Source organism: Polyodon spathula, chromosome 1 (genome assembly GCF_017654505.1).
Source record: "Polyodon spathula isolate WHYD16114869_AA chromosome 1, ASM1765450v1, whole genome shotgun sequence".
NCBI lineage: Eukaryota > Metazoa > Chordata > Actinopteri > Acipenseriformes > Polyodontidae > Polyodon > Polyodon spathula.
In genome coordinates, this window is record NC_054534.1 from 73463489 (window position 1) to 73484949 (window position 21461).

Here is a 21461-nt window from a genome sequence, read left to right on the forward strand (position 1 = left end):
TAATTCAAAGGTATTCATACCCTGACAAGGAAAATGAAATTAATAGTTAGTTGAGCCATCTTTAGCAATAACAACATTTTTTTTTTTTTTTTTTTTTTAATTTAGTAGTTGACAATTAATTTTACCCTGTTTTTGTCCCGATTTGGAATGTCCAATTGTAGTTAGGCTCAGCTGCCTGCTACCACCACTGTGCTGACTCGGGAGCGGCGAAGACGCAAACACATACTGTCCTCAGAAGTGTGTGCCATCAGCCGACCACTTGTTTTTACTCTGCAGGCCCACCATGCAGCCAGCCCAGAGCTACAGGGTTGGAGAACAGTGCAGCTCTGGACAGCTTACAGGCAAGCCTGCAGGCGCCCGGCGAGACTGCAGGGGTCACTGGTGCACAGTGAGCCGAGGACACCCTGGCCGACCTATGCTTTCCCCCCCAGGTGGCATTTGGCCAATTGTGCATTGCCCCCCCCCCCCCCCCCCCCCCCCCCCCCCCCCCCCCCCCCCCCCCCCCCCCCCCCGTCCACGGTCGGCAGTGGAATAGCCTGGACTCCCAACTGTAAACGTCCACGCTATAGGGCGCATCCTACACTCCACCAGGAGCGTCTTTACCGGATGCACCACTCAGGAGCTTTTAGAATGACTCTTTTGACCATTCTTCGACGCAGAATTGTTCCAATTCATTCAAATTCCGAGGACTTCTCTTGTGCACAGCCTTCTTCAATCGGTTTTAGATCGGGACTTTGACCAGGCCATTCCAGAACCTTTATTTTAACCATTCTGAAATAGATTTTGATGTGTGCTTTGGATCATTGTTGTGTTGTAACATCCAATTTTGCTTTAAACCAAGTTTTGTAGTGGAGGGTTTCAGATGATTGGCCAGTGTCTTTTCGTATGCTATGGGCTCCATTTTACTGGGCATTGGAAAAATTTCCTATGCCATTAGTGGAAAAATATCCCCATAGAAGTATATTACCACCTTCATGCTTAACAGTAGGTATGGTGTTCTTTTCTTTGTACGCCTCACCAGACTTTCTCCAAATGTAACGACTACCATTGCCACTGACTGACTGACTGTGACCCTGGTTACTTAACCACCTTGTGCTCCATCCTGCGGATGAGATGTTTAATCAGTTTCCTGTTGTAAGTGACACTGCATGTAATGCAGAGTTCACAGTCTCTGTAAAGTGCTTTGTGATGGTGGTCCAATATGAAAGGTGCTGTATAAAAAGAAAGTTATTATTATTATTATTATTATTATTATTATTATTATTATTATTATTTTTCAAATCAAATGAATCACAGAGGCACATTTTGTAATATAAGAAGCCATAAAGAAATGGTGACTGGGTAAGCCAGATTTTACTTTGCTTATTTTTTATTGTCTTTTTTTTATTTTGCTTATTTAATTGTCGTTAATAATAAGCAATTGGTGGGATGAGGAAGCACATCAGAGATGATCTGCCTTTTTGGCTCAGGTGTCTCCATAAAAAGTGGCTGTGGGTTAGAGACTGTAAGAGGTTAGTGGGCTGAGTCAAAATGGTGATGATGATGAGACTGGCAAAAAGTACGCAGGAGGCTTGAATAGTTTTTTTCCCCACAGCAGGGTTTTTATTTGTCCGGCCGTAGATGGCCACCGACCAGTATTCCAATCAAAAGAAAATAAAACAAAAGTAATTAAATAAAAATAATCAAAATTAAATTCCCCCACCAATGTCAACAATGATAAAGGAGGAGGTGAAAAGAAAGAGGTACAATTAACAAAGTCCTGCACACAATAAAAGATTTAAAAAAAAAAAAAAAAAAAAAAAAAAAAAACAGATAGCTGTTTCTCTGGCACTCCCGCGCTGGTTTCTAGGGGGCATCCGGTCCTGGTAGAATTTTAGCGGAGAGGTCCCAATCGTTCTTCCGGGTAACAATCTAAAACACCGTCTCCAGTCTCTGAAATAACACACACTATTATACACATTTACCATTCAACAACACGTCTCCTTTCGCTGTTCCGCAGGACTGAGCAACCGAGCTTAGGTCGTACCGTCCTTTAAATACTGTTCGATCCCACCCTTAGCCTCGGCACCGGCGGCCGCAGACTTCCGCGTTCGGGCGAAGCGAGCGATCTCTCTGGAATTCCCAGACGGTTCGACCTTTGTCTTTTCGCCGATCTCATCCCGTTTTATGCAACGCCACCAGCGATCGGGAGGATCAACCACAGCTCCGACCCGTTGCACCTCCGTCACAGGGACCAACAACCATAGGCTGATTTTTAGTAGGACCGTATCAGTATAACTTAAACTGAAAGGGTGTTTTTAGCAATTTTATCACATTTTTGCACTGTGCATAGCTTAGAGTATATGAATACCCTGTCCAGCAATCAGTTATTGGTCGGCTCTGTTCAAATTGCAGAGAGATCACAAAGATGCTATTGGGTATAAGCTGTGTCATTCAGTGGGAAGGAAAAAGGGATATTAACATATTCTTTGCTGTTTGCAGTGCTGGAATCATATGCAAAATTGCATTCAGTAATTTTGAAACCCTGTGACTACTACTTGTCCAAACAGTCCCCATGGCAGGAAGCAGGAAGATCTTAAAATGTACACAAAACATTAAAAAAATAAATAAAAAAAAACCCCATCCTGAAACCATGTGAAGGGCTAGTTCAATAACATGTAGGGCATTTCAGTCTTGATTATCAGTACAGTACATATAAACAGCAATAGTTTTTAAGCATGGTATTTGTTATTATTCAAAATACTCGATTGTTTGGAATGAATTCTGATTCCTTGGTAAATAATGTTATTTAGAATATAAACTGTATAACAGTGTTTACCAATATGTGTTCTCGGAAACACCTGAAAAGGCTTTTTATGTATGCATTTGTTGTGATGTGAATATTCTGTAGGCTAATATACTGGGTTTTCATGCATTTCACCCCTAGATGGATATGGAGTATTGTTACTCAATGGATTATAATAGCTGAACAGTTATGAAGAAACGTACCACGGTTGACTACAAAAAAAAAAAAAAAAAAAAAAAAAAAAAAGCTAGTCAGTCAGTGTTGTCTTTTTTTTTTTTTTTTTTAAACATACAGATATTGTACCCCTCGGTACCTCAACTATGAAGACCTGGAGAGAAAATACTGGAAAAATTTGACCTTCGTGTCTCCTATCTATGGTGCAGATGTGAGCGGCAGTTTGTATGACGAGGTAAGAGTTCCCTTCAGAAGATGATACTAAAAATAGGGAAGAATTAATTTAATATAATGATGTTGATTTATTTAAATCTGAATAAATAAAAATAAAACCACATTTTCCAAAGAAGAAAATGATACAATTATATAAATGGTTGGCCAACATTCTATTTGGCAAATTGTCTAAAGTTTAACTAACGAGGACAATAAAAAAAAAAAGCGGCAGATAATCAGTGATGCAGTAACTGCTCTATCGATGGAGCAGAGAACAGTACTTGAAATAAGAAAACATTGATAGGTGTAGCAAGCATAATGGAAGGTAGTCAAAGAAGGGAAAAGAAGTAGGGAGATGAAAAGACCTCAAATGGTCTAACTATAATTGGTGAAGTAACTGTTGCTGGTATTAAAAGAGGATTGGAATAAGCAAAAAAAAAAAAAAAAAAGCAGGTAGCCAAGCTCTTCCTGCTGCCTTTGCTTGCCATCTAAGTAAGCAATTATTACTTTGCCCAAATGAAACTGCTGTTCGTACTCCCAGGGTATCGAAAAACAGCATCAGACATTTTGGCATCTGAGATGGCTTGAATATTAACTGAATTAAAAGCTTTCCTGTGTATGGCGCTCATTCACAGTAGAGGACAAAATTGATATTTTGAGGTCCAAATTTTTTGATCTAATAAATGCAGCACGTACATTTTTTTAAAATTTGAATTGCCATGTTGTTATACTATAAGTGTGTGTGTGTGTGTGTCTATATATATATATATATGTGTGTGTGTGTGTGTGTGTGTGTGTATATATATATATATATATATATATATATATATATATATATATATATATATATATATATAATATATATATATATAAGGGCTATTTACATGTATCATGTTATTAACGACAGTTTTTAATTGACACAATGTTACATAATTAACTCATGTTGTTAATTGTGTATTTAATTGATACAATTATTGCATCCATCATATGTTTGTATTTTTATTATTATTTTTTATTATTATTTTAAAGTTCTTATCACCTGTAAGGCCTCTCATGGTCTTAGACCTTCTTATTTTTAAGATTTGTTGACCCCTTCTTGTCCCTGGTCGTTCCCTGAGATCGGAAAATGCTAATCTTCTGACAGTCTGTGATGGGGTACACCCCGCACCTGTGTGTATTTCTGTTATTTTGTATTTGTGTTGTGCTATTATTATTTCACTGTATGGTTTGGTGTGTTAAAAACACAATGTTTTGTTATTATTGTTTACAGCCTGTATGGGGTTAAATTGCCACATACAGATAAATCGTGAGAATGCGTGGTCAACAGCAAGTGCTTATTGATAAAACACGTGCCGAGTGCGATTGGGGGTAAATTAGATAATTGACAGCCAGCTGACCTCTCGGCCACAATATAAAAGACCTGCAGCTTTGGCTGAACGGGGTGGGTTGTCCAGAGGAGGAAAGAGACAAGTAAACACAGATACTGAAAGTAAGCACAGATACTGAAATTTGACTTAGTGTTCCTATGTTTTGTGTTTTTTCTGTTTGGTTTTGTCAATGAGCTGTTTTGTTTTGGGAGGTGTTTCAGTTTTGTTAAATCTTTTTATTTATAATTAAAATGTGCCGTAACGCTTTTATACCCTGCACTATTGTCTCTGTGAGCTATTCGCTTCCTGGCCTGACGTCACCCCATCCAGATAAAATCGTGAGAATGTGTGGTCAACAGCGAGTGTTTATTGATTAAGTGGCTGTTGATTACGCATATGATAAAATCTGAGGGATAAACTAGGTAATAGCCAGTTAATCCCTCTGCCACAATATAAAGCATGGTTGGAGCGTTCAGCAGTGGAGAACAGGAGTAAGAGAGAGGAGGTAAAAGAATAAATATAAAGAAACATTTACTATGCGTGCTGGTTCAACACCAGCATGATACTTGTGTTAGTTATTGTTTGTTTGTCTATTTCTTTTGGTCACCGTGCCTTTATGTTTCTGTGAAGTGTTTTGTTTTGTTCAACTGTTCTATTTCCAAATTAATTTGAACTCTGTCAGAGTCAGGGCATTTAATTATATTTAATTTAATTAAATGCCCACCGTCTTTGGACTAGCTCCCAATTCATATCAGGAATGTTAGCACAATTTAATCTTTTTAAATTGTGTTTGAAAACATATTTGTTTTGATCTGTTTATTTGTAGCTGGATTATATATTAGACACAGGCTTTTTTATATTTCATTTGTAAAGTGCCCTGGAATGCCATTATTATTATTATTATTATTATTATTATTATTATTATTATTATTATTATTATTGACAATAGCAATAGTAACAGTAATATCAATATTAATTCATCAGTAATGTGTAGTCATAGTATCATTACACAGATCACAAGCAAACAACACGACCGAAATTTTTGTTTAGCTATTTACAAGGTACCGTCAGACATCCATATTTTTGACACACACACATATATAACATTGTGTGTGTGTGTATATATATATGTGTATATATATATATATATATATATATATATATATATATATATATATATATATATATATATATATATATATATATATATATAGATAGACACACACACACACACACACACACACATATACACACACATATAAATTGTTATGTATTATACTATATTATTTATTTTTCCGACGCAGTACAGTAGTCAGTCGCATATCAGACTGCGGTGGGACCAGAGTAAGGGTGGATATGTAAAAAGACGGGTAAATTAATCCTGTTTTAAATACCATTGCACACAGCTGCAACAATTACAATATGCACACAGTTATTGTTTTGAGATGCAGCTTTTATTAAGGAGCTCCCCTAAATACCTTGTTTAGAAAGTTACAGGGTATTAATGATTGTGACAGGATAGCCATCTGCCATGTGGGTGTGTGCATTTGCTGCGGAGTGACAGGCAGGAGATTGAAACGGAGGTTGAAGTTGATATGCCCAGCAGGCGAACAGGGTTTATTTACATATCAACACACTGAACAGCTCACATGACACTACCAGCAATGGTAGCACATGGAGCACATACAACACAATGTAAGAAAACTCTGGTAGGCTCTACAATCTTTGAACTAATCGTCTCTGTTCAATAATAAACTAGCGTTGCTGTAGAGGTTGATCATGGCAGATAAACTGTTAAGGCGGATATGTGACGGGCGGATACGAGACAGATTACTGTATTTGTCAGATTGTCCGCATGAATATTACAAAAACGTTTTTATTCACTGATATGTAAATATATATATATATATGTGTATTTTAAAAACAAAAAAAAAGTACTTGCAATAGGAGTCGAATTTCACTAATGAGAAGAATATTGAGCTCAATATGATTATTTTGTTACATTGCATATCACTGCCTCACATCAGCTGTGACTGAAAGAGACATTGACTGCATAGCGGGAGTTTTTTGTTCTGCACACACTTCCCCACCCCAGTGTTACCAGGAGACGTCAGGAAGCAATCGGTGCAGAGTACAAACAAACTAGATGCTGATAAAAACCTGGTGTATTAATACAAAAAAAGTTTTTAAAAAAAAGTAATCGTCAAGAAATAATAAAGACAAAGACGCATTAAATAAATTAATCTCCAAAGAAATGAACATGTTAATCACAGAAGTTAACTATGATTAATTGACAACACTAAAACTAGTATTCTCATTACAGCACGGTCTCTTAACTATGCCTCCCGACTTCAACGTTTTAAAGGGGGAGCACTGTATATTGTGTTTTCGGGTACAAAATTGTCACGCAACACTCAGGTCGGGTCCAATTTTGTTTACTCAATAGTACACAAACTGTCCATTACTATTGAAGAAGTTCTCTTTAGTACTAAAAATCATCATTTGATTGATCATCATCTGCTGCGTGGATTGGCTTCCCCCAGTAGCACATGACACAGCTTGCAGAATTCCATGAACTAAAGGTCACATAAAAGTGCAAGTCTGCAGTGTGGGAATGATTTGTTGTTATTGTGGACAAATAAGAAAAACAAGTTTTGCAAAACACTAATTTTACATCTCAATTCCATTTGCTCTTGTGTTTGTAAACACGTGTAATAAAGTCATGCATTTACAAGATCATACTTCAGGTAATTTGATTTTCAGATACTGTATTTATCTTTATCTTTTACACAAACATTTAATTTTACAGTATAGGTTAACAGTGGAATAAACACTGTCTGTAGTTCAGCCAGATTTGCAGGTTCAGTGGGGGAAAAAACCCACTGCTTTAATACTTTATCTAGTCAGTGCACATACTAAGCTGGGGAAAGGAAAAGCATTCCGCTGTTTTTTCGGGTCGAGTAATAACAAGAATTTGCATCGGGTCGGGTAAATAATTGTCAGTTCGTGGTTGTAGGGTTGATTCATTTGGACCCGTGAAGACTTTTACTGTATTTTGTAAAAAAAAAAGTTACTTTGTTTTAATAGTAAAAAAAAAAGTTCAGTGTGCACAGTAAATCCAAAACGGACTTCCGGGTTAATGAGCTGATTTTTATGCATTAAAAGACTTTTTAGTTTTTGTTTCAAATTAAATGTTTGTTAGATTAAAACTCTTTTAATAAAATACATTTATATTTGTTACTGTTTTGAATCTAAAAATGCTTATGTCCACCAAGATTAGTTATCTGAGTCTGTATGCATCAATGGGATTTGATTGACCCTAAATACTCAACCTTCGGATTTCTCTGCCATATTGACGACGAGCTAGTAGTATGAGCACCATGGTATGTTCTAATAGGAGTGTTTATTGGAACGTAAGGAGTGGCCACTGTGCATTTTACATTTCTAAGAACCCCAGAAGACACACTATCTAGGGGACAGCAATCTCCACAGCTATAATGAACCGTATATCCAGCCATGGAAACTGGTGTCCTCTATGGCTTCATAATTAAAGACTCACATCTGAGGCCGTGCTGTGTTTATCATGTTTATTGGAAAGCAAGGAGTGGACAATGTGACATTTACACATCTAAGAGCCCCAGAAGACACACTCCGTAGGGACACCAATTTCCACAGCTACAGTAAACTGTTTATCTAGCCGAGGAAACTTGTTTTCCCTATGGCTTCTTGATAAATTAGTCACATTCGAGGCCATGCAGTGTTTGCATTGTTTATTGGAACGTAAGGAGTGGACAGTGTCCGTTTTAAATTAAGAGCCGCAGAAGACACACTATCTAGGGGGCACCAATCTCCACAGCTACAATAAACAATATATCCAGCCATGGAAATGGGTGTCTGTTGGGCCAGAGGTTGTCAAAGACAAAAAAATAAATCCTAATATATACATATATACACAATGTAATTTTTAACAGACGCTTTTATCCAAAGCAATTTACAGAAATTAAACAAAATAAACCATTTAAAAATGTTTCTTATAAGAAGGACAAATAAAATGGAAAAAGAAAAATAAGGATATGGATATAAATGGCAGATGAAAAGACATATACAAGCAAATGAAGGATTAGAAACATTTAAAATACACAACTGACTAATAAAATAACACAACACATTATAACATAGATGCACCCCAGAACAGCCCCAAAACAGCCAGTGTCCTTTCCCGATGTTCTTACACAAACGTCACATATCATGTATCTCTGCTGAAAGCGCAGCTATTAGAAAAAAAAATAAAAATGCTTTGGTGTCTTTTTAATGTGATCATTTTCAATCTGCGTTCTTTTCAACGTAGTCTTTTTATGTTATGTTGTGTATTTTTGGTGTATTATTAATACTTTAGGCAGTTGGCTGTTAAATCTAAATCTCTCAGTCATACGTGTTGGACAGTTAAAACATTTAAATGAACAACATCTGAGTTTATGATGCCCTAATGGTGATCACTGGCAGCCGCTGTGCGTGAACCTCTGGAGTTGCCGAGTCAGCGTGAACCCGCTTTGACAAACTCAGCCGAGCCCATGTAAAGTAAGTAAAGAGATCGCCTTGCACCTGCGCATAATGAGCAAGCGACATGGATTTCCAAGGGGCAACGAGTTTGATACTACACCGGTACGAAACTTGAACTTGTCTGGGTTTCGTATCGATACAGTTATACTGGTACGATGCCGGTAACAATCGGCCATTGTGAACAGACATTGCGATTCTGTTCCGCAACAGTACTTGTATGAAAATGCAAGTGTGAACAAGACATGTGTTGTGTGTGGCGAACCAGCATCTTTCTTTATTAATCATTTTATTGTTTTCCCTGCTTGGTCTTTTTGAACCCTTTAATCTTGGATCCCCAGTGGTTCCATTAGGTCTTTGTTGTAGTTCTTACTGTGTCTTTCATTAAAGTGAAGAGGAATCAATCATTCTAACAAAGATGAGAACAATTACGTTTACTGTTAAAGGATAAAACGTGAACATGTGAATGATATCTTTTCTTTCAACAAATAGCCTTGTAACAACATGTGCAACCACTAGGTTGTAGCATTGAACAAACTACAAAAGAAGAATTCCCTAGTAAATTTTACCAAATAATAAAGGATGTTTTTTTCTCACTTGAATGCTAATTGAAAAAAAAGTAGGTCACATTGGTACAAAAAGAGCATTAGACTCCTATTGAATTATCGGTGATATGCTGCCGTGCTCAAATGTGGTCTGTTTTGTTCCAGGGAATTGAGGAGTGGAACATTACTCATCTAAACTCCATCCTAGATCTTGTTGGAGAGGACTGTGGCATTTCCATCGAAGGAGTAAATACACCATATCTCTATTTTGGAATGTGGAAAACAACTTTTGCATGGCATACTGAAGACATGGATCTTTACAGCATCAATTACCTTCACTTTGGAGAGCCAAAATCATGGTAAGCCTGAGAAATTGATACAAGGTTACAGAAGTCAAGGAACATGTCAGTCCATGGCACTTTTTAACATGTTGTCACCCTAAAACACAACTGGGCCTCTTGTTTACTCCAGTTATTAATTAACTTACAAAACTGAAAATTGAGTTGAGAGTGTTTAACGCTAGAACAGCCGTGATTTTGGACTACATAAACTGCCGCACCTGCAAAATGTGCGGCTCCGTTTTAAAACGATATGAAAATGAAAAACAAACAATCGGATACAACTTGAACATCACATATAATGAACATCATACATAAGATTTTCAGAGCAGAAACACTATTTACACTGAACATTGTAAATTCACATTTCTTTTAAGAGTAGTATAAATATACATATTTGTTATCACGCAAGAACTACTGCAAATGTTTGCCTCATTGACGCACTAGCTGTAATACTTCGTCTGGCCGCCGGTTTACTTTGCTTGCGGTAAATTATTAAACACACTACATAGAGCTGCACGATTTCTTTATAAATGTCTTCAAAGTTTTTGGCAAAATCTGTTTGTCCAGTACAAGACGTGGACATTTCACGTGTCGTTATTTATTTAATTTTTTTTTTTTTTTTTTTTTTTTTTTTTTTTTTTTGATAATTCACTGATAGTGACAATAGAATGTCTTTAAAAGGCAGACATTAAAATACGAAATATTCTGCAATTTAGTATTTACTGTTTTTCAGGTAAGCATTTAAATATTTAGGAACATTTGTTGTATAATAATAACTCTAGAGAAAATTATACATTTTAAATGTGACCGCTATTTTTTCTGCTTTAATAAATATTATGTTTAATCCTGAAATTTCTTGAAATACGTATTTTTGTGAAATGCCATGACATTTTTTACTGTTAAAAATACAGCCTTCATCATACTATTGCATAAGTAGTTAGAATATACACAGTTTTAAGAAACCAATGGGATCATCAATAAGGGGATTTTGTTGCCCAAATATCATTAGATCAAAGTTAACCAATTTGGTGGACCATGTTGCATTCTATTATCAAACAGAAGGGCAGACCTACATATTTAATTTGTATGGCAGTGATACACACCAATAGTCTATAATCCTACAGTATGTGAAAAGTTGGCAGATGGTGGTGATGCTGAATTTAACTGCACTCTGCAGGCATGCAGGCAATGCAACATCTGCTTATAAACTGAAAAGCAAACGTGCAGGAAAAATCTAAATAAATAAAATTCAGAGAAAGGTATGCATATATTGGTGTGGCAGAGTAGGGGGAGGAAGGAGAGAGGGTGTGGTCCAGGGGTTTTGGAGCAGGACTGCATCTCTCTGGGTGCCACAGGAGTGAGCCGGGATGAGTTGCACCTGGCTCTAGTGAAATGGGGGATGCCTGCCTGTGACTGAGCGAGCAGGTATGAAAGATGGGTGAGGTGTTTGTGTGCAGTCTGTGTAGAAGGCTGTCTGTGTGAAAACCGGAGAAGAGACCTGTGTAGTCAGACCGGAAGCAAAGGTACGGTGAAAGAAATGTTTTGTAACCGGTAAACAGCTGTAGGCACAATTGCCTAGAATTAATATCTATTTTTGATATAAGTACATATCTGAACTAATCTTTTGGATTCATTCTTGAGCATACAATATGAAGGACAGCGTGTGAACTGTTGACTATAGCAACTTCCGAGCACCCAGCACAAAGGAGGGGGTAGTGAGCCTTTGATCAGTGGAGTTTAACTGAACCTGACACAAAAGGCTTTTACAGGATTGTAAATAGATCGCAGCGTCCAATCCAAATTTGTGGAGGAAGAAAGCTGGAACAGCAGAAGGAAGTCATAATTAGATCATTCATTCATCCCATGCAGGGTGAGGCAATCTGTTGTCTATCACAGTGGAAGACAGTTATAGGGGTAATGTATAGGTCTTTATGTGAAAGTCCTATAAGAACTGGAAACTTGCAGCAAGAACTTTGAATTGGTTTCCAATTTAGTTTCCAAATTGGTTTCTGAGTCTAACATGGCACCATAAGAGAAGATATTGTTAAGCTTTGTACCTCTTGACTGCAAGAAGATTCTGTACCCTGCAATAAACTAAAGTCCAAGAAAGTTCCCTGTCGGACTCCTGCTGGAAGGAAAGAGACGTCTGTGGGTCAGTTTATCTATGCATCAATAAGAACCATTCCCGGCTTTGACTAGCTTCTATTTCAGCCGTACACAAAGCAGCTTGTGAGACTGTTGTCTGCCTATGGGTGAAGCAATCAAAGAAAGAAAAGAACGCACAGGACGTGTGTCGAGCCCAACTTGGGTTTGAAGATTTTGTTGCAACAAAGTGAACACTGAACTACAACAGGAGATTTTTTCTGCACACTTTTGGTATCTTCTCCAGGAGGCAGGGTGGTCCAGTGGTTACAGTCCAGGGCGTAACAAGAAGGTCCCTGGTTCAAATCCTACCTTTGCCACTGGCTGACTCACTGTGTGACCCTGAGCAAGTCACTTAACCTCCTTGTGCTCCATCCTGCAGATGAGATGTTAAATCAGTGTCCTATTGTAAGTGACTCTGCATATAACTTCCAGGTAAAATATGTTCCTGCAACAGAGTCTTGTTTCCATCCAGGCTGACCGACTTTCTGACCTCGGAAACGAACTGTCAGGCCAGCCCGTCCAGAGACTTCTCCTTTTGCTATTTAGCACCCTCACAGATCGAGAGGGAGATTTACAACAATTATTAAAATAAGTTGTAATTGAACAAGGGTTGTTTTGTTTGTAAGCAATAGAGGCAGAAGGATTGCCTATGTAGCACTGTCTGTAACTCAGCAGGGGACTGTCAGCAGTGTGATGTCACCACAGGCTGGGAGATCCATGCAGGCTGGACTGACATTGATACAGAAGAGTCAGTGTACTGTGTTAGAGTGAAATGTTGATGCTAGTAAAGCAATGGGATTTCACTTGTACTGTAGTTAAGTGCATTATTGGGGAACCATAAATGTAGACATCTATATCCAAGGAATTAGTGTTTACTCTTGCTGCATTGATATATATATTGAACTGTTACCTCACAACGTTTTTCCTTTCTATATCATTAGTAATAGCCTATATAATAAACTGCTACTATATTTTAACTTACCATGTTGTGGTTGAGGGTGTTTTGTGTGTTCATCGTAATTCCTCAATCTTATACATGCCATTAAATAAAATGATTATGTTGAGGTCTTAATTAATGTAAATGAATACTCTGATTATATTAATGGATTATCTCGATACCCTACTATGGTAATGGTCATATAGTATACATTCAGGTTAATTAACACATGGAAATTTAAACTATTTAGTTAGTCAAATTAATTCATTTTTAAAATCAATTATTAAATAAACTAATGTGATTAGCCCCACACAGCCTAGCTGTCTGGTTTTAGTTAGAACCTGAAAAGTTTAGTTTGCACTACAATGAGAGTTAGGTTTTTGTTTGTTTTGTTTTTTTTGTTTTGTTTTGTTTAAACCTTTTTGTTTTGTGTAAATAGTAAAAGTGCACGAAAGTGCTAAGCTTGCAGTTCTGTCACTGGGTGAGTGCTATTCCTGCCATTGTCTGCCTTGACCACCAGCCGCATTACCACATTAGTTACACACCATGGCCCTAATATCAGGTTGAGCCATCGTCTGCGCTAATATTTTGCGGATCACAGCTATTGCACAATGTGGCATAGAGTCCATAAAATGTTGGTAGGTGTCTTGAGGGTTGCTAATCTGTTCAGTCATTTAATGTTTTGGATGGGCAACTCCACCGTCTTTTCCCCTCCCCATTTCTTGTAAATGTGCTTCCCCAACAGCACTATAGTGCTGCAGAGATCACATGTCACATCACATGATCAGCCCAGTTTGCATCTCTAATCCAGTCTGGTAAGCAGGTCCTGATAAAGTGGCTAGGAAGTGTGCTGTGTATGTATAGAATTTTTGTCAATGCTTAATGATCAATTAGGGGGTTAAAATTACTATCTTACTGACTCCCTTCCTGAGGTGGATTTATATTAAAATATTCCATGCATAAATATTTGGTTTAGATTAATTAGCTATCTAGTCCATCAGGTTCATAATAACAAGAAAGCTTCTAACAATCCTGAATTAGAAAGACAAAGTCTGATCTTGACACCTTGTTAAAGATAAGCACTATATTACTCTGGAAATCTCCTGCATTAAGCACTGAGTAAAGACAGAATGCATTTACCCAGTTTCCTAGCTGTTGGGAGATAAAGCAGCATTAAGGTGTTGGTGCATTAATGTCATTTTAGGTGAGCTTAAACCATATGTAATGCCTGTATACAGGAGTGAACCAAAGACGGAAGGAATTGCGTATTATTTGATATCTGCTGAATTATCTGATTGTGAAGTTAAGCTCTGGGAACCACTATGGCATTTTGTTATAAAATAATAATTGGGTAAACAGGAGAAGCTTCTAGTCCTTTTAGGTGAACCAAGAACATTTTTTGGGGGGTTCTAATGTATTTCCTTTCTAGACTTACTGTTTCATTGATAATGACCTTAACACATGTCTCTATATCAATTTAAAAAAAAAAAAAAAAAAACTTTTCTAATGTCACAAGGTTTCTACCCATACAGAGTTCATGTTTTGCTCTGATCTCTGTTTGGTGTGAAATACTGCAGTCTTAGAGGGAAGCAGAGGTCATCCTTCACAGTGACTGATGACATAGAGGCAGAGGCGTTATGATCTAATATACTGTGTGTGTGTGTGTGTGTGTGTCTATATATATATATATATATATATATATATATATATATATATATATATATATATATATATACACACACACATATACTTACATACATACAGTGGCTCTCAAAAGTATTCATCCCCCCCTTGCACTTTTCCACATTTTATTGTGTTACAACATGGAATCAAAATGGATTTAATTAGGAGTTTTTGCCACTGATCAACACAAAAAAGTCCATAATGTCAAAGTGAAAAATAAAATCTACAAATTGTTCTAAATTAATTACAAATACAAAACAGAAAATAATTGATTGCATAAGTATTCACCCCCTTGAGTCAATATTTGGTAGAGGCACCTTTGGCAGCAATTACAGCCATGAGTCTATTTGGATACGTCTCTACCAGCTTTGCACATCTGGACACTGCAATTTTTGCCCATCCTTCTTTGCAAAATTGCTCAAGCTCCGTCAAGTTGGATGGGGACCTTTGACGAACAGCAATTTTCAACTCTTTCCACATATTCTCAATTGGATTGAGGTCTGGGTTTTGACTGGGCCACTCCAGGACATTGACCTTTTTGTTTTTAAGCCACTCCAGTGTGGCTTTGGCTGTATGTTTGGGGTCATTGTCCTGCTGGAAGATTAATCTTCTCCCAAGTCCCAGGTCTCTTGCAGACTTCAGCAGGTTTTCCTCCAGGATTTCTCTGTACTTTGCTGCATCCATTTTGCCCTCTATCTTCATGAGCTTTCCAGGCCCTGATGCAGAGAAACATCCCCATAGCATGATACTGCCACCACCATGCTTCACGGTTGGGATGGTGTTTCTCAGGATGATGTGCGGTGTTAGGCTTGTGCCAAACATAGCGCTTAGCATTGAGTCCAAAAGCTCTATTTTGCTCTCATCAGACCATAGAATCTTCTTCCACGTAGTCTCGGAGTCGCCCACATGCCTTCTGGCAAACTCTAGCCGAGATCTGATGTGAATTTTTTTCAACAATGGCTTTCTTTTTGCCACTCTCCCATAAAGGCCAGTTTTGTGAAGCACCTGAGCTATTGTTGTCGTATGCACAGTGTCTCCCAGCTCAGCCGTGGAAGACTGTAACTCCTTTAGAGTTGCAATAGGCCTCTTGGTGACCTCCTTGACTAGTGTCATAGCGCAGTTGTGCCGTATTCTCTCCATTTCTTAATAATGGACTTTACTGTGCTCCGGGGGATACTCATTGCCTTGGAAATGTTCTTATATCCTACCCCTGATTGGTGCTTTTGAAGAACCTTATTCCGATTTGTTTTGAGTGTTCCTTCGTCTTCTTGATGTAGTTTATGTTAGGAAATGTGCTAACCAACTGTGGGACCTCCCAGAGACAGGTATATTTAACTTGAAATCATGAGAAACACCTTAATTGCACACATGTGGACTCCATTCAACTAACTGTGTGACTTCTAAAGACAATTGGTTGCACCAGAGCTTATTTAGGTGTGTCACAGCAAAGGGTGAATACTTAATGCAATCAATTATTTTCTGTTTTGCATTTGTAATTAATTTAGAACAATTTGTAGATTTTATTTTTCACTTTGACATTATGGACTTTTTTGTGTTGATCAGTGGCAAAAACTCCTAATTATATCAATTTTGTTTCCATGTTGTAACAATAAAATGTGGAAAAGTCCAAGGGGGGTGAATACTTTTGCGAGCCACTGTAAGTGTGTGTGTGTGTGTGTGTGTGTGTGTGTGTGTTAAATACCTTTTTGAGCAGGGTTCGGATTCAGCCGAATCCTATATCTGCCCAGGCGCACATCCATTTTAATACATCCCTCCAATGTGTGCAGTTCTTCTTTAAATAAGACATGAATCAGGTATTTAACGTAACTGTTGTATTTAATAACAAGAACACGTTTGACGAACTCTGTCGCAGCTCTCAACAACCTAAATTACTTCATTAGATAATTTTTTTGGCTTTGACACTAAATAAGCTCATTGGAGTCCATCTGTGTGCAGTAAAAGTCACATGATTTCAGAGTAAATACACCTGCCTCTGTAAGGTCTCAAAGTTGGGTTGTGCATTCAAAGCAAAGTTACTACCATGAAGACCAAGGAGCCTTCAAAACAACTCCGGGAAAAAAAGTTGTGGAAAGGCACAGATCAGGGGAGGGGTATAACAAGATTTCAAAGGCATTGAATATCCCTTGTAGCACAGTCAAGTCGATCATTAAGAAGTGGAAGGTATACGGCACCACCCAGAATCTGCTTATAGCAGGCTGTCCTCCCAAACTGAGCAGCCGGGTAAGAAGGGCATTGGTCAGAGAAGCCACCAAGAGGCCAGTGACAACTCTGAAAAACCTACAGTGTTCCATGGCTGAGATGGAAGAAATTGTCCATGTGTCAACAATAGCTGAGGTACTCCACAAATCTAGCCTGTATGGAAGAGTGGCAAGAAGGAAGCCATTTCTGAAAAAGCCAATGTAAAGTCCCTCTTAGAATTTGCAAAAAGGCATGTGGGAGACTCTGAAAAGATGTGGCAAAAGATTCTGTGGTCCGATGAAACAAAAATTGACCTATTTGGCCTAAATGCAAAGTGTTATGTCTGGCGCAAACCCAACACAGCACATCACCCAGGTAACACCAACCCTACTGTGAAGCATGGTGGTGGCAGCATAATGCTATAGGGATGCTTTTCAACGACAGGGACTGGGAAGCCTGTCAGGGTAGAGGGCAAAATGGATGGTGCTAAATATAGGCAAATCCTTGAGGAAAACCTGCTTCAGTCTGCAAAAAATCTAAGACTGGGATGGAGATTCACCTTTCAGCAGGACAATGACCCCAAGCACACAGCCACAGCGACACTGGAGTGGCTTAAAAACAAGAAATTGAATGTCCTAGAGTGGCCCAGTCAAAGTCCGGACTTGAATCCGATTGAGAATCTGTGGCAAGACTTGAAGATTGCTGTCCACCAATGATCCAGATGTGCAAACCAAAGGTGGTTCTACCAAGTATTGACTCGGGGTGAATACTTATCAAACCAAGACATTTCAGTTCTTTTTATTTTTCATTAACTGTTTCACAATAAAAATTCTCTTACCTCTTCAAAGTGTTGGGTAGGTTATGTAAATCAAAGGAAAAATAATCCCATTTAAATGCATCAAGATTTCAGGTTGTAACACAACAAACTGAAAACGTCCAAGGGGGGTGAATACTTACTATAGGCACTGTGTGTGTGTGTGTGTGTGTGTGTGTGTGTGTGTGTGTGTGTGTGTGTGTGTGTGTGTGTGTGTGTGTGTTAGTAAATATGGACTTGAGAAGGAGGGCTGTAGTGGAAAACTATTGCCCCGAGGGAAGACTATTGTTATCGACGGGGCTGTAATGCCCAAAGTCGCAGGCTAAGGGCATTGAACCTTAGAGGTAACAAAAATCTTCCATAGGGGAATTTAATAATCCACTATGAGCTGGCACAAATATTGTTGTGCTGTACATATAATGATGTAATATACTACTACCAGTGCAACAGGTCACCAACATTTCTGGAGCAAAATAGGTTTTATGTGCATGATTCCCCAAATATTTGGTCACAAATATTTGTTGTTTTACAATATTTTGTTAAAATATAGCCGATACAGCATAAGTAAATAACTAAATAACATACATAAATAACATAAAATGTGTTTTGAAGTTCAGAAGTTTTTTTTTTTTTTTTTTTTTTTTTTTTTTGTAGTAGTAGTAGGTCACTGATTCGCCATTCAACTTTTTTCATCAGCCACTTAACAACCCAGGTGTTTGTAACTGTTCTGTTGAAGCAGCTGTAAAAGTGAGAATACTCAATTGCTTAGGACCTACAATACATTATTATTTTTATTATTTTTATTATTATTATTATTATTATTTATTATTATTATTATTATTATTATTATTATTATTATTATTTTTTTTTTTTTTTTATTTTATTTTACTTTATTTTATTTTTTATTATTTTGTTATACCATCTAATTACCACTAGATGTCACTCATGTTTTGCAGATTGTAAACAGTTCATGTATCAGAAGTGGGTGGTGTTTTATGATATAAATCAAATAACAAATCAAACGGATACATTTTTGGGGGAAATGCATGCCCGTTTTATATACCAAAATTCATTTGAGAAGCTAATCTGTGCCTGGATAAATTGACAGTGCTGTCAGATTAGTCACACTATGGTAAATATCACAGGTCAAAGTAAGTTAGTCAAGTTTTGTGTATTGGCAACGTTAAACCTTTGGCTATAGAAATGTGGTTCTAGTGTATTCATTGGTAAGTTTGACATTTAGAGGGATTATTTGTTATCAGCTTTTTATATAAAGGACAAGGACAAAATCACATTTTTCAATTTTGTTAGGTTTTGTTCTTTTGCAAAATTCTGTTCTGTGTATAAAACTTTTTTTTTTAATTTAGAAATTGAACAATGTAATCTCTTGGAAGCTGGGAACTCATTTTTAGATATTTAGGTGCATGTAAAGGTAAAATAATGGCAACCTTATAACATTAAACAAAAATTTATATTTTTTAACATATAAATCTGAAACAAGGCAGCAGTTTATTACTCTGTCATGTAAATGGTTTTATGGTTTTAGTCATGTCTGTTCCAAATGACTTGTACTGTGGCTTCAGAGAGATCTATTTTGACATTATTGATCTTGTTAGTGGAAAGAAAGAAATTGAACGCACACCAAATTGTTGCATCTAAGGGCCCATTAACACCAAGCACTACACAGTCCAAATGCAAACCCCCTCCAGACTAAGCCACAGCTGTTTCTTTAGAGCATTTTATAATGTCAGGGAATCCAATTAGATTGCATCGACCACTTAGTTTAAACGAAATCCCAGGATAACCTTGCATAGTTGGTTGATGCAATCCAGAGTGATTCCTTAGTGCTGTAAAAATGCTCTGAACAGCTTCAGAATGCTCTGTAAAAATCAGCTGTGGCTTATCCTAGCAGAGTGTAGGTTGATCAAATCAACCACTTTGAAATACTGACAGTAGAAAAGAAAAAAGAGACTGACAGTAGTGACATTCTTTGCAACAAAACTGGTAACAAATTGGTTCTGAACACATAGTATAATCACATATTTAAAATATGAAACTGTAATTTTAAGACAGCGAATTAAATTTAACATATAGTTTCTCACTAATCAAATCATGGTAAGTGTTTGTTTAATTTAAAAATAGAAACTGTTTCTATTAGAGGGGTGCAGCAATTTCAAAAAGTTAGAATGTTTTGTTTGCATTATTTCTATTTTTTTTATGGGCACAATAAAGGAAATAAATAATTGCACACAGTAGATCAAAAAAGTAGCCAGACCCCATCTAAAAGGAAATAAATGTACAGTAGCTCTCATTTTCTGCTTGATTTATTCCTGTGCTAATTAGGTAAAAACGGTCTTATTAGTGCTAATTGTAGGGTGGTATTGACAATTGTAAGGAGCACAGTATGGTATGACATAAGTGGGGACAGAGCTGCCTTAAACGACTTTTAAGAGGGGAAAAAACAACCTTTTTTCCCCCCAATCCTCCAAATTATGTTTTATCTACCTGTTATATATCTACAGAAAAAAGTGTGATGGGGTAGAATGCTTTATCTGTTTTGCTGTGGCAGAAATGATTGTCTGTATGCCTGAGAATATTTGTTGCACTAACTTTTAAACATTGTGGTGATTTACATTTTCTTAAGTATATAAGAATCTAGGCCGTTCTTATGACCTAGTTTTCTATTTCATTTATGGCCGATGATTGGCTTAAAAAATTAAGGCTTGAACTTTGAAACTATCTTCCTGAATTTTGAAGCCATTGGTAAAGCCCAGACAAAGCCTTTTTACTGGAAGTGTAGCAGCTGTGTAGCAATTATTTTTTATGTATTTAAAATATGTTTCCAGGAACAATCAATTTGAGATGCAACATCTTATTTAGAATGGCGCCTGGGAGACAGTAGAGCATTTTAAGGAGGATTGAGTAATTTTAAACTTTGCCTCTAACATATATTCTTGAATGCGCGTGGATGTGTACAGTAGGTTAAAGGGCTACTTTCTATCATCTAGATTTTACAAATACAGTACACCCTCACTATAATGAACCTATTGGGGTCCAAGCCTTTTGTTCGTTATATCGAGGGGTTCATTATAGCGAAAGGACAATCAAATTGAATGATAAACTGTTGGAGTAAGTTTATAAGATGAGATTGTGAATAAAAGTAGAATTACATGTGCCTGTTCATCTCATATATGCAGTTTTCTGCATTTGCTTTATCCTATTTGTTAAAGAATTAAAACGCTGTATTAAAAGCAAAAAGCCTGAATTGACATGAATTGCCCCAAGTCTTAGTACAACATGCAAGAATCCCAAACTGAGCTTTCATTCGAAATCAACCCGATATTAAAAGCTTGACATTAAAAGTTCATCAGATCCTGAGGTTTTTTGTTGTTGTTGTTGTTTTTTCTTTGATCAATTTTGCTTTACTGTATGGTTGCGGAATAAGCCAAAAAACAGAGTGCTTTTTGACAACCTATATTCACTACAGAGGTATGCTTAAGTAACTCAATATAGTATCCAGCTTTGTTGCAACGTAAAATTATTTTCGTTTCGGAGGCATAGTTACACAATGCACACTTTTTATTAAGACAAAATAGTTGATTTCACTGTGCAGGTGGCATCCCATGTGCATAGACCAGGATGCTGACGGTGTGTGTTTATAGTGTCTTTTTTTTAAATGTATTTTTCTTTATTTGGGGTCC

At 37.2% G+C, this 21461-nt stretch overlaps 1 protein-coding gene across 4 annotated transcripts in view; it reads left to right on the forward strand.

The window, feature by feature from the left end:
* kdm4c (lysine (K)-specific demethylase 4C) overlaps positions 1-21461 on the forward strand; it is a 201143-nt gene that overhangs the window by 16026 nt on the left and 163656 nt on the right. For all 4 annotated transcript variants that reach the window (XM_041261798.1, XM_041261791.1, XM_041261782.1 and 1 more), the window contains exons 4-5: positions 3080-3194; positions 9807-10000. In XM_041261798.1, coding sequence (XP_041117732.1) covers positions 3080-3194; positions 9807-10000 — 309 coding nt within the window. The remainder of the gene's footprint in view (positions 1-3079; positions 3195-9806; positions 10001-21461) is intronic.